Below are 19,394 nucleotides of genomic sequence, written 5' to 3'. Positions count from 1 at the left end.
GACCTCATGATCTGTTTGGACAGTATGAGAGAAGAAGCTTACCAGAATTTTAGGACAATGACTGTACCATTATAGGTATCCATTAAAAAAGGAAGGTGAAAGCTTTGGTGTGAGATGTTGTAGTGAAGGAATAACACAAAAGATGAGACTGATCTAGTTTTCAGGAGGAACAAATGCCCACAAGATTTGTTGTTTACAGAATTACTGAATAGCAAGCATCAAGTGCAGATTGAGTTGGATGTGTTAAGACAGCATCGCATTGCAATGTGAAAGCAGTTTAAAAACTCCAAAGATCTGATGGTAGATGTCACAGAAACTATGTAGCCAGCGTATGACACAATGCACTGAAAGCAGTCATGGCAGAATTGTGAACATTAGAAGCACTCTAGAAGGGGAAGGTTAAAGCAGATAACTTTAAGTAGTCAGCAGGAAAGAGGAAAGGCTCAGTCAGTGCATAGTCATGATGCAATATATTGGGGTGAAAGCAAAGGAACAACAAAAAAAACCCTTATGAAACAAAGTAAAAATTGTTGTGAAAAAAGCAAAATATTGCAATGCTGAAAATGTGAAATAAAAAAAATTGCTGGAAATAATCAGCAGGTCTCACAACATCTATGGAGAGAGATACAATGCTAAACAGTCCATGTTGATGACCCTTCATCAGACCTCTAATTGTCATTGCCACTGCTGAGTATTTCTAGCATTTTCCACAAAATAAATGTGATTGAGTTCATGGTATCTAATACTGTACAAAATAAATAATTCAGTCACTGGAGTTGTTGGTGTTATTAGCCTCTGTGAAGTTTATTATTAACAATGTATATGTAGGTATGCATAGATATGGAGACGCCAGTGTTAAGGTAACAATTGTGGTACAGGCTGTGAACTAAGTTGTATATGAAGCCTTTCTGGAGAAGTATCAGTACCTGGAGTGGCTACTTAATAAATGGAGATCACAGCAATAAACGAAAAAAATTGTAAATTTTTATCTTTGGTTAAAGTTATAACCGTGTATACAATTAATTACTTGTATTATTTTATATCTGTAAATTGGTGGCATAATTTTATGTATGTTTAAGGAGAAAGTGTGCAGAAACGCACTGCAGTAATGTTAATATAAATTTTAGTGTACCATATGATATGATTTTTGATATATTGTTGTACCAGCCACTGCTGTTGACTAAGTTGAGAGACTTAAATAAAATGTCTTTCCAATAGTAGCTCTAGCTCTTAGTGAATAGCAACACTAAATAGTCTGCAGGTACTACAGCTGGTAGCACGGCTTCACCGTTTGTCAAAGCGCCTCCGTCAGCACAACCGACTATATACTATAACAGTCCCTGCTCCGGCGGCACCTCAGAGAAGGTGGAGTTGGGTTCCCCGCCGAAGACTGCACCCAGAAACATGTTGGAAAAGGGGCACCCACCAGCGATCTCGGAATAGCAAGATCTGTCCCACTCTCTCCACCTGTGCTACCCCTCCCCTACTGCGCCGATGTGCCTATCTGTGTTTTTTTTATATAAACACGTTATATAAATGCAAGTTTCTCTATTTAAGACATAAACCTCCAGTCTCACCTGAAAGCCATGGGAGAGGCGACGAACCAGTTAAAATGTGGAATGTAAAAAAAAAGATAAAATCTGGGACAGTCATTCACAGCCCCCTCTGTCTTCCCGCGAGTAACGACAAGAATCCCAAACACTGTGCAGGTGAATAATTTTGCATTATTTGGATGACTTCAGGTACAATTTCTGCTCAAACACTTAGTGGTAGGTCAAAAGCTGGATGCGTGTAAATAGGAGGCAATTGAATGCCCGGGCGGTCTTTACATCCAATTGAAAGCAGAATTACTGTTTGATTGATGGGTTAAGCGATTAGTTTATTGGCTGCGCTGTCCAGAACGTTGACAAATAATCGGCTCCAGACCAGAGATTGACCGTGATTGAGGCGGTGCTTCTTCTCCAAGAAGGGTGTGGCACGGCCCAGGTTGGAGACTAACTCAGATTCTTGGTGAACGTCTATTGAATCTACAAAGGAACAATCGTTATTGAAATATTTAAAGTAACCTTCAAAGCACAAATTTAACGGTCACAATCATAGATGCGTTCTAAAATTACACAGAGATTTTAAGATTGGCAGTAGGCTATCCAATTAGTGACTGACTCAGCCTTGGTTGACAGTGGAGTTGACCAATCTTACGGGGGCTTCTACTCCCCTTTAAGCCCCACCTTTCTTGGAGGAACTCGTGATTGAGAGCATAAGGAGCCAATAGAAAGTTCAGGTGGCTGGTAACGGAACCGCCTATTTATTTGATGGACGTTGCAGTTGTCGAATGGGTATTGTCGCCTACGTTGATCGACAGATAGGATAGCCAATCAATAATTGAAATTGGACGATCAGGTTGGCAGCCGCCAGAAACATCCTCCCCTCTTCCAGTGAAGTTTTCGTCCGTCAGTTGGTGAATGAATGGAGAGTTGGTGGGGTTTTGCGTGAGGTGGATTGATCACTTTAACCGCCCTTTTAAAGTTAGTTTTTTTCACGTTTGAGCCTGGATTTGTCCCAAACCGGGAACCGATAAAGGTTTTTGCAGAAGCACAGCTGCGGTGACGACGATGGCTGAGTTTGTCCAGCGCCTGAGCGCTTGTTTCCCGGCCTGTCAGTCGAGCCAGAGTGACCGGGCGCAGCGCAGAAGGAGCCGGGAAATCGACGCCTTGCTGGCCCGGGAGAGGCGCTACGTGCGGCGGCTGGTGAAGATCCTGCTGTTGGGCGCCGGCGAGAGCGGTAAAAGCACTTTCCTCAAACAGATGAGGATCATTCACGGCAAGGACTTCGACAGCAAGGCGCTGGAGGAGTTCAGGGACACCATCTTCGAGAATGTTATTAAGGTATATCTTGGGAGTGGGCGTGGGAATTCCAAGCCCCAGGTCTCTTGGTTATCATTTAGCACTGATTTTTTTTTTAAATAACCTCTTTCACACTCTGGATTAGAAAAGATTGAGACGATCAGTGATAATAAACCTGATTCTGACTCTAAATCTTTCATTTTTGTTAGCTAGCTATTTAAAACGTAAAACCCGTTACAAATTACCTCTTTTTCTTTAAAAAAAACTGTTAATACGTAGTTGGGCGAAATAAAACATCGTTTGTAGGTCTATGTTTTCTTTTTGCTGGTATGTATGTATTGCAAGAATCTGGTTAAAGTCAGCAGTGCTGTTAGCCCCTCTCCAAAGCGGGTTTTGTCAGTGTTTTCCTTTGTCATCGGCTGAAGGGAATCTTAACTCTGCTTTCTTTGTGATGATCAGCCAGTAGAAGTATACTGCTCCCGAGGGTGTGTTCCGAGTTAAAATCGTAAACTGTACCTTGCCCTGCTTATTTAACAAAGTTCCCTCAATATCAGCTGAAACTATGATGAATGCGCTCAATGTACAGTAGGCTTCTGTTGGTACTATAACAGGTTTGTTATACTTTAAGTTGTAGACAAAATACTATGTGTGTGTGTTCCTTGATACATACTGTAGGGTGGCAATTAAGTCTCCATCTCAAGAGGCCTGGTATATTAGGATGTTGGAAGGCTTTGGCTAAACTTATTTTTTTTAAGTCATGTACTTTTTAAAGGAAGGAGTGCTTCATTTAGAATTTTAGACCCTCTGCTTTTGAGATAACTGAATGCTTAAGAAACAAAAGATTTTGGATTCTGCATTTATGATGTATTTGGGTGTATCCCTTTTTACAAATTTCTGCTTTTAATTAGTAAATTAGCTAATGTAACTCTTACAGTAAATCCCAACTAAAGTCATTTATGAAAAATTTGACATTGTAAGAAAATTTCTAATCTATATCTTCAGTAATCATTTTTATGACATCAAAAGAACACGTTTTATTTTTAGAAAAATACAGGACCAAAACTGAATTACTTATATGATTTGATGATATTTTCAATCTTTATTGGAAACTTGTAGTGTGTTTGATATCCACAAGCCCTCTGTTTGAATATGCACAGCTTTTTTTCTTATTGCTGCTTGTTAAAGTGACTATTTAATGCCACAATTTTTTTTATTGAATTAAGGAACCTTGCTGAAAGATTATACTCCATTAGGCAGGTGCCAACAGTGATGAAAAAAATGTAAGAAAAGAAAGTAAATTGAGAAATGTTACGTTGTTTGATGACAAGACTGAATATTTAAATTTTGTTTTGGAAGGAAGTGAAGTTGTTGAGATCCTGGTGGTATTATTGATACAAATCTTTGAGTTACAGGAAAGACCAGCATATACAGTTCAGGATGCATAAGAAATAATTTGAGAGGAACAGGCACTAGAGTCACTTTTTTTTGTTGTCACAGGATGATTAAAATGTGTAAACTACATAGGATTCTGTGATTTTTGTTTTTAACTGGTGTTTACAGATTGAAATTAAACTTTCAAAATCTATGGAAGTTATAAATAAATGAGCTTGGTGCAATGATACAGCACAGGAGGTGGGTGTTTTTACTGATTTGTGCCCCTGCTGCCCCTCCAAAGAGCCTCTGCAGTGGTTCCACTCCCATTCTCTTTCTCCAAAGCCCAGAAAAAAAATGCCCTTCAACTTTTTATTGGGTTCCCTTTTGAAAGCTTCTGAATCAATTTGTGCTGTGCTTGTAGTGCATTCCAAATTTGAGCAATTTGCTGCCTCTTTATAAATATTTTTATTATTCACAATGACAGAGTGAGGCCTTTCTGAGTTGATTGTTACTGATCCTTTCTACTGTTGGGAAAACCAATTTCTCCAAGATCCTTCATGAACATATCCTTGGAGCAGAGAGGGTAAATAGATGGTTCCCAGTACTGTACTGACTCCACATAATGAGAGACCCTGATTCTTGGTATTAGCCTTTGCTTTTTCAAGGCCAAGATGTTCTTCCTATGGTGTATACCTTTTAAAGAGATTAATATCTTTCCACCTTTCCAAGAGTTTGTGAAAGGTAAAAAACCTTCTATGGATGCAATAATAGTGTCACTGTTTGACAGATTAATTGTTAAAAAGGCAAGAATAATGAAAGGGAACTCAAACTTTTTGTAGAAGACTTGGGTGTGAAAGGAAAGTGGAAGTTCCATTTGAGTTAAAAGGAAATGGTGAGACTAAAAATGTACAAATGTGAAAGACCCAAGAGTGAGGTTAGTTCAAGGAATGTACCTTTCTTGTATTGGTGGCAATTATTGATTTAAATAAAAGCACAGGCTGGCTGGAAAAATATTTCAATAATCTGTGAAGTAAGTACACAAGCAGATAAAGCATAGAAACTTTGGTTTGCTCAGTGAAAATATCTTGTGTTTATGCAAGATGTCACCACATAAGAATAATCTATTGTTTACTGTGTCAAACAGCTGCATCAAGAACAAAGGCAAAATTTTAGATTTCTTGAGGCTGCTCATAAAAGGTGAAGAAAGTCCAGAGGGAGTACTTTTTGTTCATTGTGTTTATTTAAAAACCCCTTACTTTCAACTTCCTTATCATGTTTTTTGTCAATTTTATTACCTCATGTGTTTTGTTACCTCGAGATATGACTATTTGAATGTTCTTTGAGCCAGACTCAGACCTTGTGTCTTCCATTGAGTATCTCCAAAACTTGACTGCCTGTAGCCTAACTAGCATTCACCAACAGCACCAAGACCTTGCTTGGCTGGCAGTGAGTGGGTCCCTCCCAGTCAGATCCTTCCTGTACAGTCAATGTACTATCCCCAATGCATGCTGCGGTGGGGAGGAGATGGTAACCTACCTCTTTGCATGCTGTGGATTTGCTAAGAGGGTGTGGAGAAGGCTGTAAGGGTCCTTGTCTCTGTTTGTCCCAAGCAGAGGATTCTCTGATCTACAGACTGTTCCTAGGGACACACAGACTTGAGTGCTTCTGGAAGATCATCAACTTGGTGAAAGATACTCTTTGATCTGCCTGAAGCTTGTTGGTCTTCCAGTATAGCAAGATGTCTGTAAGGAATGCTGCTGACTGGCACATTCCAGGCTGCAGGAGTATGTGCTGAGGGATGCATGAAGCTTGGTGCAGCCAATGCAACCACTGTCTAGGGTCCTTCCACTCCTGGACATGGAGGGCTGAGTTGGGTGGGGAAGCCCCTCAAACATTCAAATGGTGTATCACCCCAGGGGGCCACATGAGTGGCAAAGGTGCTACGTTTTGTTTAAAAGAAAAGGTGTTTAACACTACTGAATATATTGATAAAGTCACACCAAAAACATAAAACATTTTTGCACTGTTTTTCTTTTTGTGTGTGTTCATTTTTGAAATTTAAAAAAACTAGCATCATGTCAACTTCATTGTCCCTGTACTTGCTGACCCTTTTAAAAATTCTCACTCTTGTTCTTTGAATCTCTGCGGTCTTTCCCTACCTCTGACTCCTTCAAGTCTTAAATTCCTCCCACATCTCTCCATCTCAATTCTGACTTGTCTCTCTTTTCCATTGCTTCACTATTGGTGGCTGTTTCTTGGTGTTGTGTTCTGGAATTTCCCCCTTCAACACATTCCTCGTGCATTTTAAGATATTTGTTGACAGAACCTTTTTGTCATTTGATCTAATATATCCCTTAATGAGGCACACCATTAAATTTTAGTTCTTGGGCATCTTCTTATGACATTAAACAGTAAAAACATTAAATAATGCAAATTATTGACATGTCTAGTAGGTTCTTTCTCATGCTGAATATTTGGTTTCTGAGTTGACTGATCTAGGTGAGGGACATAGATAGAATTCCATTCCGCCCGCCCCCCCCCCCCCCCCCCCCAATATTCTTGGGTTCAGGAGTGAAAAATCAGCCAGAGACCCATTTGATTGTCTGCATGTATACATTTGGTGGTGATGGCAGTTCACTCTGGTTTAGCTATCACACTCCCCAAAGTTGGGTAGCTTAGACACCAGGAAATTGTTGATCTGGGGGATTTGATGATCAAGAAGTGGCTGGGCTTTGTTGTTTGAGGTGGTTGTTACCTGGTGCTTGTGTGACACAAGTTGACTGCCCAAACCTGGGTGTTACCAGATGCTGATATGGACTGCATTTGAAGATTTGTGTCTATGGAGTTGAACCCTTGCCTATCATGCCTATACTGTATGAGAGGAGGTTAGTAATGTCTGAAGACCTGCACTAATGTTCTGTGGCTGTGATGCTCTCCAATAATTAAAAGCATCTTCCATGGCTTAAGTTATGACTCTGAGCTTTAGAGGCTCTGCAGTGTTTTGTTCATGCCACACTGTTCAAAAATTAACTTGCTGCCTAGAGTACTTACTTTCACCTGTAGTCTGGCTCTTGGCTGGTGAATCCATGGTTGTGATGTGGTCTGAAACATCTTTCTCATTTTGTGTATTTCTTACATCATGGGAGTAGGTCAATCAGCTGTCAAGTCAACACTGGCTCTTGGAGAAATCCTATGAACATTCTCTCTCACCACTCATCTATACTAGGGGTAATTTAGCACCTGGGGGAATTCCATGAAGTCACAGGGAGAACATGAAATGTCATGCAGAAAGCATGAGAAGTCAGGGTTAAACCAAAGTTGCTGGAGCTACAAGGCAGCAACTCTACGTACCGTCTCATCCGTTAGCTGAACAGTCTTAGTCAAATGCAAGCACTGGGAAATGGGTTATTGGTGACCAATTGCTTGAGGTAGATGACCTCTTGATTACTTAAAGATTTGGAAGATGTTTGTGCAAAACTTGACCAGATTAGAGTTGACCCTTTCATTATCTGAAAAGTTTAAAAACTGTAGGAAGATGATGTGCATTGTTTCTGTCCCAATCAATTATGAAATAATGCTGTCCCTCCCACCCTGGCCATCCTATCCCCCTCTGTATACATTTTTTTTTTGTCTTTTTCCTTGTGTGCTTCCCATTTATTTTCGACCAGGTTTATTCCAGTGCTTGCAGAAACCACCTGAAGCAGGCAACTGTTGCTGAGTGGCTCCTAGATGAATTGGAAACTAGTTAAAGTGGGTGTTTAGCATGTTGTAGAATTCTTCAGTTTCTCATGTTGGGAAGCTTTTTGCATACATGTTTCATGCAGGTTAGGGCTGGCTTCTTTTCATGGAGATTTGGATCTTGCTGTTTGTGCATCTGCCACACGAGTGCTGTAATGTAAAGCAGCCCCAAAATACATCGTAAGGCACAAGTAGGCCATCTGTAATGCGGATATTCCCAAGACACCTCTGCATTTTTATCTTGTAGCTAGGGGTCTTGATAGATTAAATGTAAATTTAGTCACCTGTGATACTTAAAGCCACCTTTTCATACTTCCAAGATATGTACCCAGTACATGTGTTCCTTGATTCACAGATAGTTACTTTAACTCAGTTGCCCTTTAGGATATATGTCCTTGACTTTGCAAACTTTTTCACTATAATGAACCATCCCTATTGTTAACAATATGCAGCAATTGAATTTGCAGGCAGTTGTGTCAACAAAGATTGTTATCCACTTGACTAATATACTGAAAGATACTGATGCTCTCAAATAGGCTTTCCAAGGCATTCTGCCAGTGATGGCCTTCTTCAAAGAAAAGGAATACAGCATTAGAAGTTTCCATATGATGGAAAGTGCCATGCTTTGCTAGAAGGAGCTTTATCAGATGAAGAGTAGAACAATCCAGGTGTCCATTGACACTTTTCTTTTTCTTAAACTTTGTTAACAGTCATCCAGGAACAGTTGGAGGCCTTCAATACAGCAAGCTCTATCAAACAGATTCATCAGCACCACTGTCATCTGAACATCAGTGATAATTCTGTCTCATACCACCAAGCTCAATCCCACCCCCCTCCCCCCAGCAGTATCACATGACATTGGAAGGCCATCACAAATTAGAAAGCAGAGTAGACCATTCAGTAAGATTATGGCTGATCTGATTGCAACCTCACCTCTGTATTTTTGCCTACTCATGGTAATTTTGCACCCCTTTACTTATCAAGAATTTGCCTTGAAGACTATTTTACTTGTAAGGGCTGTTGAGGAAGGGTTTTAAAGGATCATAAGATAAGTTCATGATCTTCCTGAGGGGGATAAAAAAAAATTGCCTCATCAGTCTTAAATGTGGAAGCCATTTATTTGGAGACAGTGACCCCTAGTTCTAGGTTCTCCAACAAAAAGTGGATCAAGAAAGGATGTTTGCTATCAAGAGCCCCACTTTTGCTCTTAACTCCAGAGGATACAAGTTTAGCCCTTTGAGGGTAGTATATCTTTTCTGAATTGCTTCCATCCATCCTTAAATAAAGAGACCAACACTGTGCATGGTACTTCAGATGTGGTTTCATCAATGCCCTATATTCTAAATCGGGGTGCGAGGTCACAGGCCAACGAAATGCACAGTAATTAAGAACGAAGCACAGTAATTAAGAACTAAGCACTGCAATAGGTGATTTGAGGCAGATCAGCTCTGGGTATCTTCGAACTTCTCAACCAGTGCCATTGCTTGTATTCCTATAGTAGGGTTCAGATGCAATCTGACCTTTGAATCACTGGCTTGGCAAAATTCGCACCCATCACAGTTCAAACGTTTGTGTTGGGGAGGAGTGAATTTAGAGTTGCAAGTGTTCACAGCAGGGCATAAGAGAAGACTAGATCTGGAGCAGAAGAAGTGCAGAGACGGGTTGGAGGGGAGAGGCAAGGAGAGCTGTGTGTTTTGGTGGGGGAAAGTGAAGAGAGGCAGTGAGAGCATGGGGTGGAAGACAGACAACAGGAACTCGGTGGCGGGCGGGGGTTGGTGGTGAGGAATGTGGGGTGTGATGTCTTGTTTGTTTCACTTGATTATCCTGAAAGTTATGATATGTATGATTTTATCATAATATTTTATCTTTTTAGATGCTTGTTTTAATGTTTATTTTGACTGACTAAAATTTGTGAGCTCTAGAATGCAACCTGAGGTTTTACACTGCAATTAATACAAAATGATGTTTAAGATTTGCAAATTTTTACATAACTGAACATTTTTTTGCAACTCTTTTGTGAATCAAAGGATACCTGTATATAGACTTGTGTTTCTTAGTTTCCACAATAGTTGAAACTTTTGAAATTGTTGTATTGCAGAATCCTTTCTGCTGTGATTTTGCAATCCAGTCCATTCACCTTCCCTGTGACTCTACGATCTCCATTTAAATTAATGGACTTGCGGATCATGAGTTAAGACCGGCAAGCCTTGGTCTGCTGGTTTCCAGGGGTAATCCAGCGGTAAAGACAGCCAGGAAATTGGTGGTACTTGCCCAGTATGTCCAAACTTCACATTTTCATGGTCACAAACCTACTGGCACTTGCATTGAGAATTGCTGAGGGTTCCTTGCAGAGCTGCTGGCTTATCATTACCAAAGGATTCCTGGTTTTTCCATTTGTAATACAGATAAATTCATGATAACTGAGACCAATAATTTTGCATCATGAGATTTTTATCTTGGAGTATCTGTTTTTCAGTTCTCTGCACTTCATGGAAGAGATGATTCCTTTTTCTTCCTTTTCTATACTGATACCCCCATAGTAATGTTATGTTTTTAAATATTAGGTCTACCTTCTTAACCATTGGCAGTTAATACACAAACAATATTGAGGGAAATTTATTTATTTGGTTTCCTCACTTGTTTTTTAAACAGCCATAGGATTAGTAACTTTTTTTCTTGTTCAGATTTTGCATCATTTTATTTGTCATCTGCAGGAGGTGGACCAGGCTTGATGTCGGGATGGAATCATATATTATTTGTCTGACTAATAAAATTCTTGCACTTATTCCTGTATCTTTTCTTTGCATCCTTGATGGAATACATTATCGATCTACCTGAACTGGAGGTTTCATTTTTCTTTTGCCTTTGGATAAAGTTTCTTCAAGAATTTTTGAATGTTTTTAATAACATTCCAATTCATTGTGAGTTCTCATTGTCTAGGGAGCATGTTCCTGTTGCATTTCAAGGGGTGGTTATGAAGCATGTTAGATTTGGCTCTTTTGAAGGAAATTTATGTAACAGTTTTCAAAATTAGAACCCCAGCTTGCTGTACCATTGTGTTTCCTTCCGCAATTAATATTTTTGGTCATAATTGAATAATCAAACTTTAAACAAGAAAATATTCCCATAAGATTTTAACTACATTAATTCAAATAAAAGGTGGCGTTCTTTTCAGTCATAGGCATTGGCACATTATTATTTATAGGTCCTTATTTAGTGTCAAGATTCTTAAAAACGTAGTGGATGATGTATTTTCAGATGAGACACAGCAGATTTCTAATGACAAGCTGTACTTTGCTTGACATTTAAGTGTCTACTTTTGAGACTACTGTACTCTTAAGGGAATATTGTAATTTCAAATGCTCCTATGACAATACTTCTGTTACTTGGTGAAACCCAAGTACTTCAATTGAAGGAAATAGTTTTACTAATTAAATCTGAAATTGGTTGAAGGCATGTGGTTGTTGGTCCAAGTATTGATCAATAACTGATGGAGATTGCTAATTCAGAAAAGGCTGTTTAGTGAAGTACTCAAGAATGAGAATATGCATTGCAAGGATGGACATTGTTAACATCTACTTCAATTTCTGACACCAACTTATGAAGTTGAAGAATTCTGAAGCTTTTTTGACCCTTTTAATTACACAAATGGCAAGAAGTTGTCTACAATTAAAGTCTGAAATTTTCAGGTATAACTGGTAAATTGTATATGAGCAAAAATTATTTGTTATTTTGTGTTCACTGAGACTTTGTGATATGTGACCTAGGTTGAATATCTGCTGATACTATATTCTAAATCATTACATGTTTTATTTTCATTTTTCCAAACAAGAGTATAGAGTTGCTATTTGTGGTGCATTAATCTAGGTTAACGTTCTTAATAATTTAATATGTTGATTAGCATGTTGCCTAACATGATTTGACTGTTATTCAGTCATTCTACTTTGCACAAGCAGTAATAATGGATGTCACACTTACCAGATTGGTTCATATTTAGCGTCTGGTATATAATTATAAGTGCGAGTATTTAATTTTTGCTATCTCTGGACAAATTATGTTATTTACAATCCAAGGAAAAATATTATAGCATTACTCAACATTTTAATCATTTCAATACAATTTTATTTGCATATGAATACAATGTTCTTTAAAACATAAGACCCCTTTGTCCCCAGCATCACTATATTTACTGTGGAGACATTTTCTTTGCAAAAAAAATCCTGGTGTGACTGGCTATAATGGTATTTTCCTATGGGGATTGTACCTCCTGTAAAGGTGCAGCTTGGAAGTCGCATGGGTCCTTTTGAGCCAATATTCTCGGCTGGGTTAATCACTCACTTGGTGGCAACCATTTCCAGCATGCCGCTTTGTCTAGAACATGTATAAATAACCTGATTTACAGCAAGATTGAATATTCTGAGCATGCAAGTCTTGCTGTTTGCAAGCCAAGATTACCTTTTTAATAGTCTATGAGCAACATCCACCAGTGCTTTTCTTTTGAAGCAGTTAAAATAACAGGATCTTTATTTCATAAAAGGTGAAACAGGAATTAAAACTTTGACTACTAATCTGTTATATCAACTGATTAATTACAAATATAGCCACTTCCTTCTGTAAAACTGTCACAAGTCAATATAATTAAAGAACCCCAAAGTCAGATCTTGGATTTCTTAATGTATTCAAATTGAAACTGCATTTCTTTCTCAAAATTAATACAATCATTATGTACAAAGTACAATCTTTGAGAAGATTGTGCCACTTTTTTGAGATGTAGTGGGTAGTTCTGATTATATCTAAATTTGAACAGGGAATATTTAAGTACAAGTTCTAATTATTGCAAAGGTGTTTTACAAACCATTGCCCAAAGTAACTTCAAAGAAAAGTTTTTTCTTGGCTAAAATGTATAGCATTGTTACATGTTAATAGTAAAGTGCAATGTTTGTTTTTTTTCCCAAAATAGTTGGCAGAATAGGATCAGAAGAAAATCTGGACCTATGTTCCTACACCTGTGACCTTTTAGGATTTGCTTGTGAAGGTGATTATTATAATGTGAGCAGATGTCTAACATTTTCCTCTGTAATTCTCTTAGCCCCTCAAATGGTACTTGTTCTTTTTCTTTCCTGTTTATGCTCCCCTTCCGCTAATTTTAAAAAAAGGAAGCAATCAGTTCATAATGTACATTGCAGGCAAATATACTCACGTGGAGCATTTTGGGTAGGATGACTAACTGGGTTGGCAACAAAATAAAAATGGAGCAGCAATAAATCTTGGCAGTTGACCATCTGCACCGCGAATCACATTTGGGTTGGCCTAATTCTGGCACCATGGATGTTTCGTATCTTGTGGGAAAATTTGTATGATATTCATGAGCTGCTTAATGATATTGAAATATCAAGCAATGTTTTAAAGTCAGTTTACTTGTGTCCCCAAACAACTATGCAATCACAGGAAGAATCCACTGGCTGGTGCCACAGTATTATACTTTCTTAAATCAACAAGTCATTGATAGCAGCACGTTACTGTGGCTTTTTAGAAACCATAGGTGTCCGGGTCCTAATGTCTAGCTGTTCTAAAGCATCGAGTGGAACTTTAAAGCATATTAAAGAAGTGTTGGCCAAACAGCCTCTGAGTTGGACTCCACCATTCAAAAAGCTCTTGGATTACTTTCCTGCAATCCTGCCTCTGGTGTTCAAGAATTGATCAATATCGGGCTTGAATATACTCATGATTGTCTATAGCGCTCCTGGTTGAGGATTCTAGAGATTTTCAAGCCTTAGTACATGGATAATGGATGGACAGCCATTTTGGATTAATACTATAGAACCTACACTCTCTTCAACCAAGGAATTGATCCCTCATAATTACCCTGTTAAGTTTTCTCAGAATGTTAGACATTTAAAGTGATTAACATTTATTCCTGTAAATTCCAGTTATCATGGAACTAAAATACTGATGATGCTAGAAATGTCAAATACAAACAGAAGATGCTGTAAATGTTCAAAATCCAATGAAAAGTCTAAACTGAAAAAAAAATTCTCTTTCTTCTATGGCTGCCTAATTTTTTTTTGTTTGCAGCACTTTTCTGTTTTTATTCTTAAGAAAATAGGCCCATTCTACTTTTCCTCATAACAGGACATTCTCTTCATTACAGGAAGTCGTTTAATAAACCATTGTTGTCACATTATCAAAAATAAGTGCATCCTTCCTTTGGTAAGGTGCTCAAAACTTTGTACAGTCTGGGTGTCATTTCCCCCAAACCACTTGTTGGTCTTGTACTCCAATTCACAGCATAACCATAATATGCTGTGCTATTTAACTTAGTTGCTTGATATACATATGTTAATGAGATTCATGTGCTAGGGCATTTAAATTTGACTTCCAACATTTGCTTGTCTAACATTTATATTAAAAAAATACTTGCCCATGAATGGAGAGCTATGGTTTTGCAATCTGCACAACTCAACTTCATTTTTCTGGATTCTCTGTGTTTCTCGTGGACTAATGTGCTTTGGAGCCTTGACATCAACAGTGGGGTCAAGTGATTTGCAATGCAGGCCTAGGGGCCACTTCAGTAATTTCATTCACAAATCATGGCCTGCGCCATCCAAGATGCGCCATCCAAGAGCCACTTGGGAAGAAAATGGTCTTTGTAATGCTTGTGAGACCTGGTTGAAGGGGATTTGCCTGACTAGGTCTCAGCCACAGACCACCTGTTTTTGGAACAGGCCCAGGGTAAGTCTCTGTATGTAATTTTTATTTACTTGATTCTCCTTTGGATGCTCTGCACACCATGCCTCCCAATATAACCCCCTTATCACATTTCTTCCACCAATTTCCTCGCTTAATGGCAGTGTGCAAAAGAAAAGACTTTTGCAAGGTGTGTTCTTTGACTGTGCAACATCCTGTGCCCTTTACGTCGAAGGTCTGCGTGGATGTAAAATTGGGTCCTGGGGCTTGGGTTTCCCTGAACTTAACCTGAGGCCGAGCACTTGTTATATTTATATATAATAGAAAGAAAATGCTGGAAGAACTCAGCAGGGCAGGCAGCATATCTGGAAAGAGAAACAGTTGATGTTTCAGGTCTGAGATCTTTAATCCAAACCAACAAAGAGAAAAGCCAAGTTAGTCTTTTTTTAAAAATTCAGTCAGGTGGGCTTTGCAGGCAGAGCCAGCATTTAATTGCCCTTTCCTAATTGCCCTTGAAGGTAGTGATGAGCTGCCACCTTGAACCACAACAGTTCTTGAGTTATGGGCATACCCACAATCCTGTTAGGGAGGGAATTCCAGGATTTTGACCCAGTGGTGCAGGAACGGTGATATATTTCCAAGTTGAGATGGTGTATGGCTTGGAGGGCAACTTCCAGGTGCTGGTGTTCTCATGCTTTTGCTGCGCTGTCCTTCTAGCTGCTAGAGGTCATGGGTTTAGAAGGTGCTTTCTAAGGAGTCTTGGTGAGTTGCTGCAGTGTATCCTCTTATTGGTGCAAACTGCTGCTACTGTGCGTCAGTGATGGAGTGAGTGAATGGTTGTAAGTGGGATGCCTATCCAACAAGTTGCTATCTCCTCTATGCTGTCAAGCTTCTTTAGTGTGTTTGAAGCTGCACTCCTCCAGACAAGTGGAGAGTATTTCATCACACTCCTGACTTAAGCCTGTGGACAGGCTTTGGAGAAATTAAGAAGTGAGTTACTTGCTGCAGGATTCCTTGCCTCTGACCAGCTCTTGTAGCCACATTGCATGTATGGCTACTCCCAGTTCAGTTTTTGGTCAGTGGTATCCCCCAGATATTGATAATGGGAGATTCAGTGATCATAATGGCATTGAATGTCTGGGTGATAGCTGGGATTTCTCTTGTTGGATATCGTTATTGCCCAGTACTTGTGTGACGTAAATGTTACTTCCCACGTGTCAGCCCAGGCCTGGATATTGTCCAGGATTTGCTGCATTTTGACGTGGACTGCTTCATTCTCTGAAGAATTGTGAATGGTGGTGAACATAGCAATCATCAGTGAACATCTATTTCTGACCTTGTGATTTGAGGGAAGGTCATTTGGTTGGGCCTAGGGCACCACCCTGAGGAACTCCTTCAGAGATGTCCCATGGCTGAGATAACTGACCTCCAACCCACCACAACCATCTTCTTTTGTGCTGGGTATGATTCTAACCAGCAGAGGATTTTTCCCCTGATTTCACATTGGTTAGCCAGGAATCCTTGATGCTGTACTTGATCAAATGCTGCCTTGACGTCAAGGGCATTTACCCTCATTTCATCTCTAGAATTCAGCTCTTTTGTCCATGTTAGGGCCAAGGTTGTAAGGTTGGGAGCTGAGTGACTTTAGCAGAACTGAGCTTTTGTATACAGGTTGCTGCTAAGCAATTGCTGCTTGATAACAATTTTGATTATCCCTTCCATTACATTGAGAGTAGGTTTAATGGGGTGGTAATTGGCTGGGTTGGATTGTCTTGCTTGTGGATTGGACATAACTGTACAATTTTCCATGTTGGGCAAATGCCAGTTTTGTACCTGAAATGGAACAGTTTGGTAAAAGGTGCGGCAAGTTCTGGAGCACAAGTCTTCAGTACTATTGCCAGAATGTCATCAGGGCCCATAGTCTTTGCTGTATCTGATGCCTTTAGCCGTTTTGACTCACTCCATGTGATATCAGAAGACTAGCATGTATCATGCTGCAGACCACTGGAGGAGGTTGAGATGGATCATCCACTCTGGCTGAAGATTCTTGCAAATACTTCATCTTTCACTTTTACAAATGTGCTGGGTTCCCCCATTATTGAGAATAGGGGTATTTGTGGAGCCACTGTCTCCCAGTGCGATGTTTAATTGTCCATTACCATTCACAACTGGATGTGGCAGGGGGCAGATGGGACTAGCTTGCTGGGCAACACAGTCAGCATGGACAAATCTGGCTGAAGAGCCTGTTTCCTTGCTGTATGATTCTATGACTACAGAACTTGGATCTGATCAGTTGGATGTGGGAATCACTTGGCTCTATTTATTGCATGCTGTTTATGTTGTTTGGCATGCAAATAGTCCTGTCTTACAGCTTCACCAGGTTGACACCATCATTCTGAGGTGTGCCTGGTGCTGCTCCTGGCATGCGCTCCTACACTCTTCATTGAACTGCTTAACTATTTTATACATTTGGCTATTTTCCCTTTCTATATATTTATTAGCTTACCACTTGTTCTGTTTTTTTTCTCTGGTGTTTAATATTAGTTTGAAATAGAGTAGACTTGAACCACTTGCCAGATACTCATCGAAGAGCTAGCTTTTTTCCCCCCAACTCTCAGCACTCCCATATTTGCCAAGAACAACAGTAGAAAATAAAAATATATGGGACCTATCGGACAATATACGCGTACTATGAGAGAGAGGAGAATGCATTTATAATGTCCAACGCAAAACTTAGTGTCACTGGTTCCAGAGCAAATTTTACTCAGATTTCTACTTGTTTATTCTAAACTTTTCTATAATGTCTTGTTTTTCACCATTTAACCAATTATCTTTAAGTGAGGACATGTGACATTTGCAGTGTACTTAACTGGTTAATAAACTACAACTTGTAATGGAGGCTTGCAACCAGATGAGCTAACCCTATGTGTTTACAATGGCTTTCTTGACGTCAATTTTCTAATTGACATGAGTAAAGTCTGCAGCTGCAAATTAGTTTAAAAAAAACCTGTAGAAAAGTGATCTTTTCAGATCATGCAGGGATACATGGTGCTTTATATAGTTGTATGTGTCATAGGATTAGTATGATAATGATACAAAAGCTTGAGCTTTGCAGTTTCCTTTCCCATTAATTTACAGTTCAATTTTTGAACGTGTGCAAATGATTTTAAAACTAATGAATGAATAACCTCTCTGTTTTCCAGTAATTTACAAACCAGGCCAGTAGTGCAGAAACTAGATTACTGCAATTAAATTTACAGTAATGCTTGCAGAAATATATGGCCAGGACAATGTCATTTCTATTTTCCCTTTTTCTGTATTTGTGGAAGAGCTGAAATTGGAAGGCAGGAAAAGTGGATCTTGAGGCTTCCACTTAACCTGAGGAATCTTCTCAGCAAATCTGAAAATGGAGTCCATTGTGTCCTTTTGCTATAGTCTGTAAACTATAGTCAAAAAGTAGTATAATTTGGGTTTAAGCTGATGTTTTGTAATAGGAGGGACATTTGCAATTGATGTTGTTTTGAATTGTGTATCAAGGTCCTAAAATTGGGTAACATTTTTAATCCTTGTTTTACATGTAGATGTCAGAGGTAGATTTTTTTTTAAACACAGTGGTGGGTGCCTGGAATGCATTGCTGGGGTGGTGGTCGGGGCTGATGGTGTCCTTTAAGAGACTCTTAGGTAGGCACATGGATGAAAGAAAAATAAGGGGTTATGAAGTGAAGTAGAGAGGGGGATAGATTGAATGTAGATAAGGTTTATATGAGTCAGCACAACATCGTGGGCCGAAGGGCTTCTGCTATGTTGTACTGTTCTATGCTTACCTTAGAATTTGATAAAGCTGTCCACAGTTAATCACAATGTGGTCTTCCATGGTCCTCAGATTTTCTCCCTGAATGCGCTAAAAAGGTTTTACTAATTAATGTTACTGAATTTGAGAGTTTTGAGGTGAGACTGAGGAAACTGATGCCATTCAATAGAGAAAAGGTAAAATCAAGCTATTGGAGTTCTTCAAAACTGATCAGCTCTCTAATCTTAATGAAATAAAAAAATTATTTCCATTAATCAGAGTAATTAACTGAAAGTCTGGACATTAAGCTCATTATCAAAAGAATAAAGAAAGTGGTCATGGGAAATGTGTTCTATTTTCATGTAGGATTGCTGTGATATGAACTGCCATATCCAAATGTTGGTGGAAAGAGAATTGTAATAGCTTATCGAGGACAGTGGATAAATATGCTTTTCCTGCAGGTATGAAGGAAGAATGAGATGAGGGAATAAACAATTGCTCTTTCTGGCAATTTATTTCTAGACTTGTAGCCTGGGTCTCCAGAGTGATCTAATTTGCTACTTTCTGGAAGGCTACACATTAGAAAAGAAAATTTTTTGTACAATTTCAAAAAGTACAAACTCGCTCCAGAGAGCAAAGCAATATATGTGCATGATTGACATCAATCATACTGGTGATTAACTTTTGTTTTTGTTTTCAACCCCACCCCCACTGAAAATCTCAAATAATTTAACATTTCAGAGCAGTTTTTGTAGTATATTTCATAGAGTACTTGAGTTGTAAACCATCAAGAGTTTTCCAGTTCAGTGTGGAAGCTTGTTTATTGGCAAGAGCACCTTACTGGAGGAATTAAAGTTAGGGTCCAGGCTTCTAAATGGCTTGGCTTTTCACCAAAAACAATGGGAGCTTAATAGTTACACTCTTCCTGTGGTTAAAATCGGCCCATGATCTCTAGTTTTGTT

The 19,394-nt window shown here is 39.1% G+C and overlaps 1 protein-coding gene across 1 annotated transcript in view; it reads left to right on the top strand.

The window, feature by feature from the left end:
• Positions 1-2,446: 2,446 nt before the first annotated feature.
• Positions 2,447-19,394, top strand: part of gna12a (guanine nucleotide binding protein (G protein) alpha 12a) — a 71,337-nt gene continuing 54,389 nt past the window's right edge. Inside the window, 1 exon segment of the mRNA XM_052020889.1 lies at positions 2,447-2,885. Within this exon segment, the coding sequence (XP_051876849.1) occupies positions 2,613-2,885 (273 nt within the window). The 5' untranslated portion in view covers positions 2,447-2,612.

The sequence above is a fragment of the Pristis pectinata genome, chromosome 8 (assembly GCF_009764475.1).
Source record: "Pristis pectinata isolate sPriPec2 chromosome 8, sPriPec2.1.pri, whole genome shotgun sequence".
Taxonomy (NCBI): domain Eukaryota; kingdom Metazoa; phylum Chordata; class Chondrichthyes; order Rhinopristiformes; family Pristidae; genus Pristis; species Pristis pectinata.
This window is presented reverse-complemented; position numbering and strand designations above follow the sequence as displayed.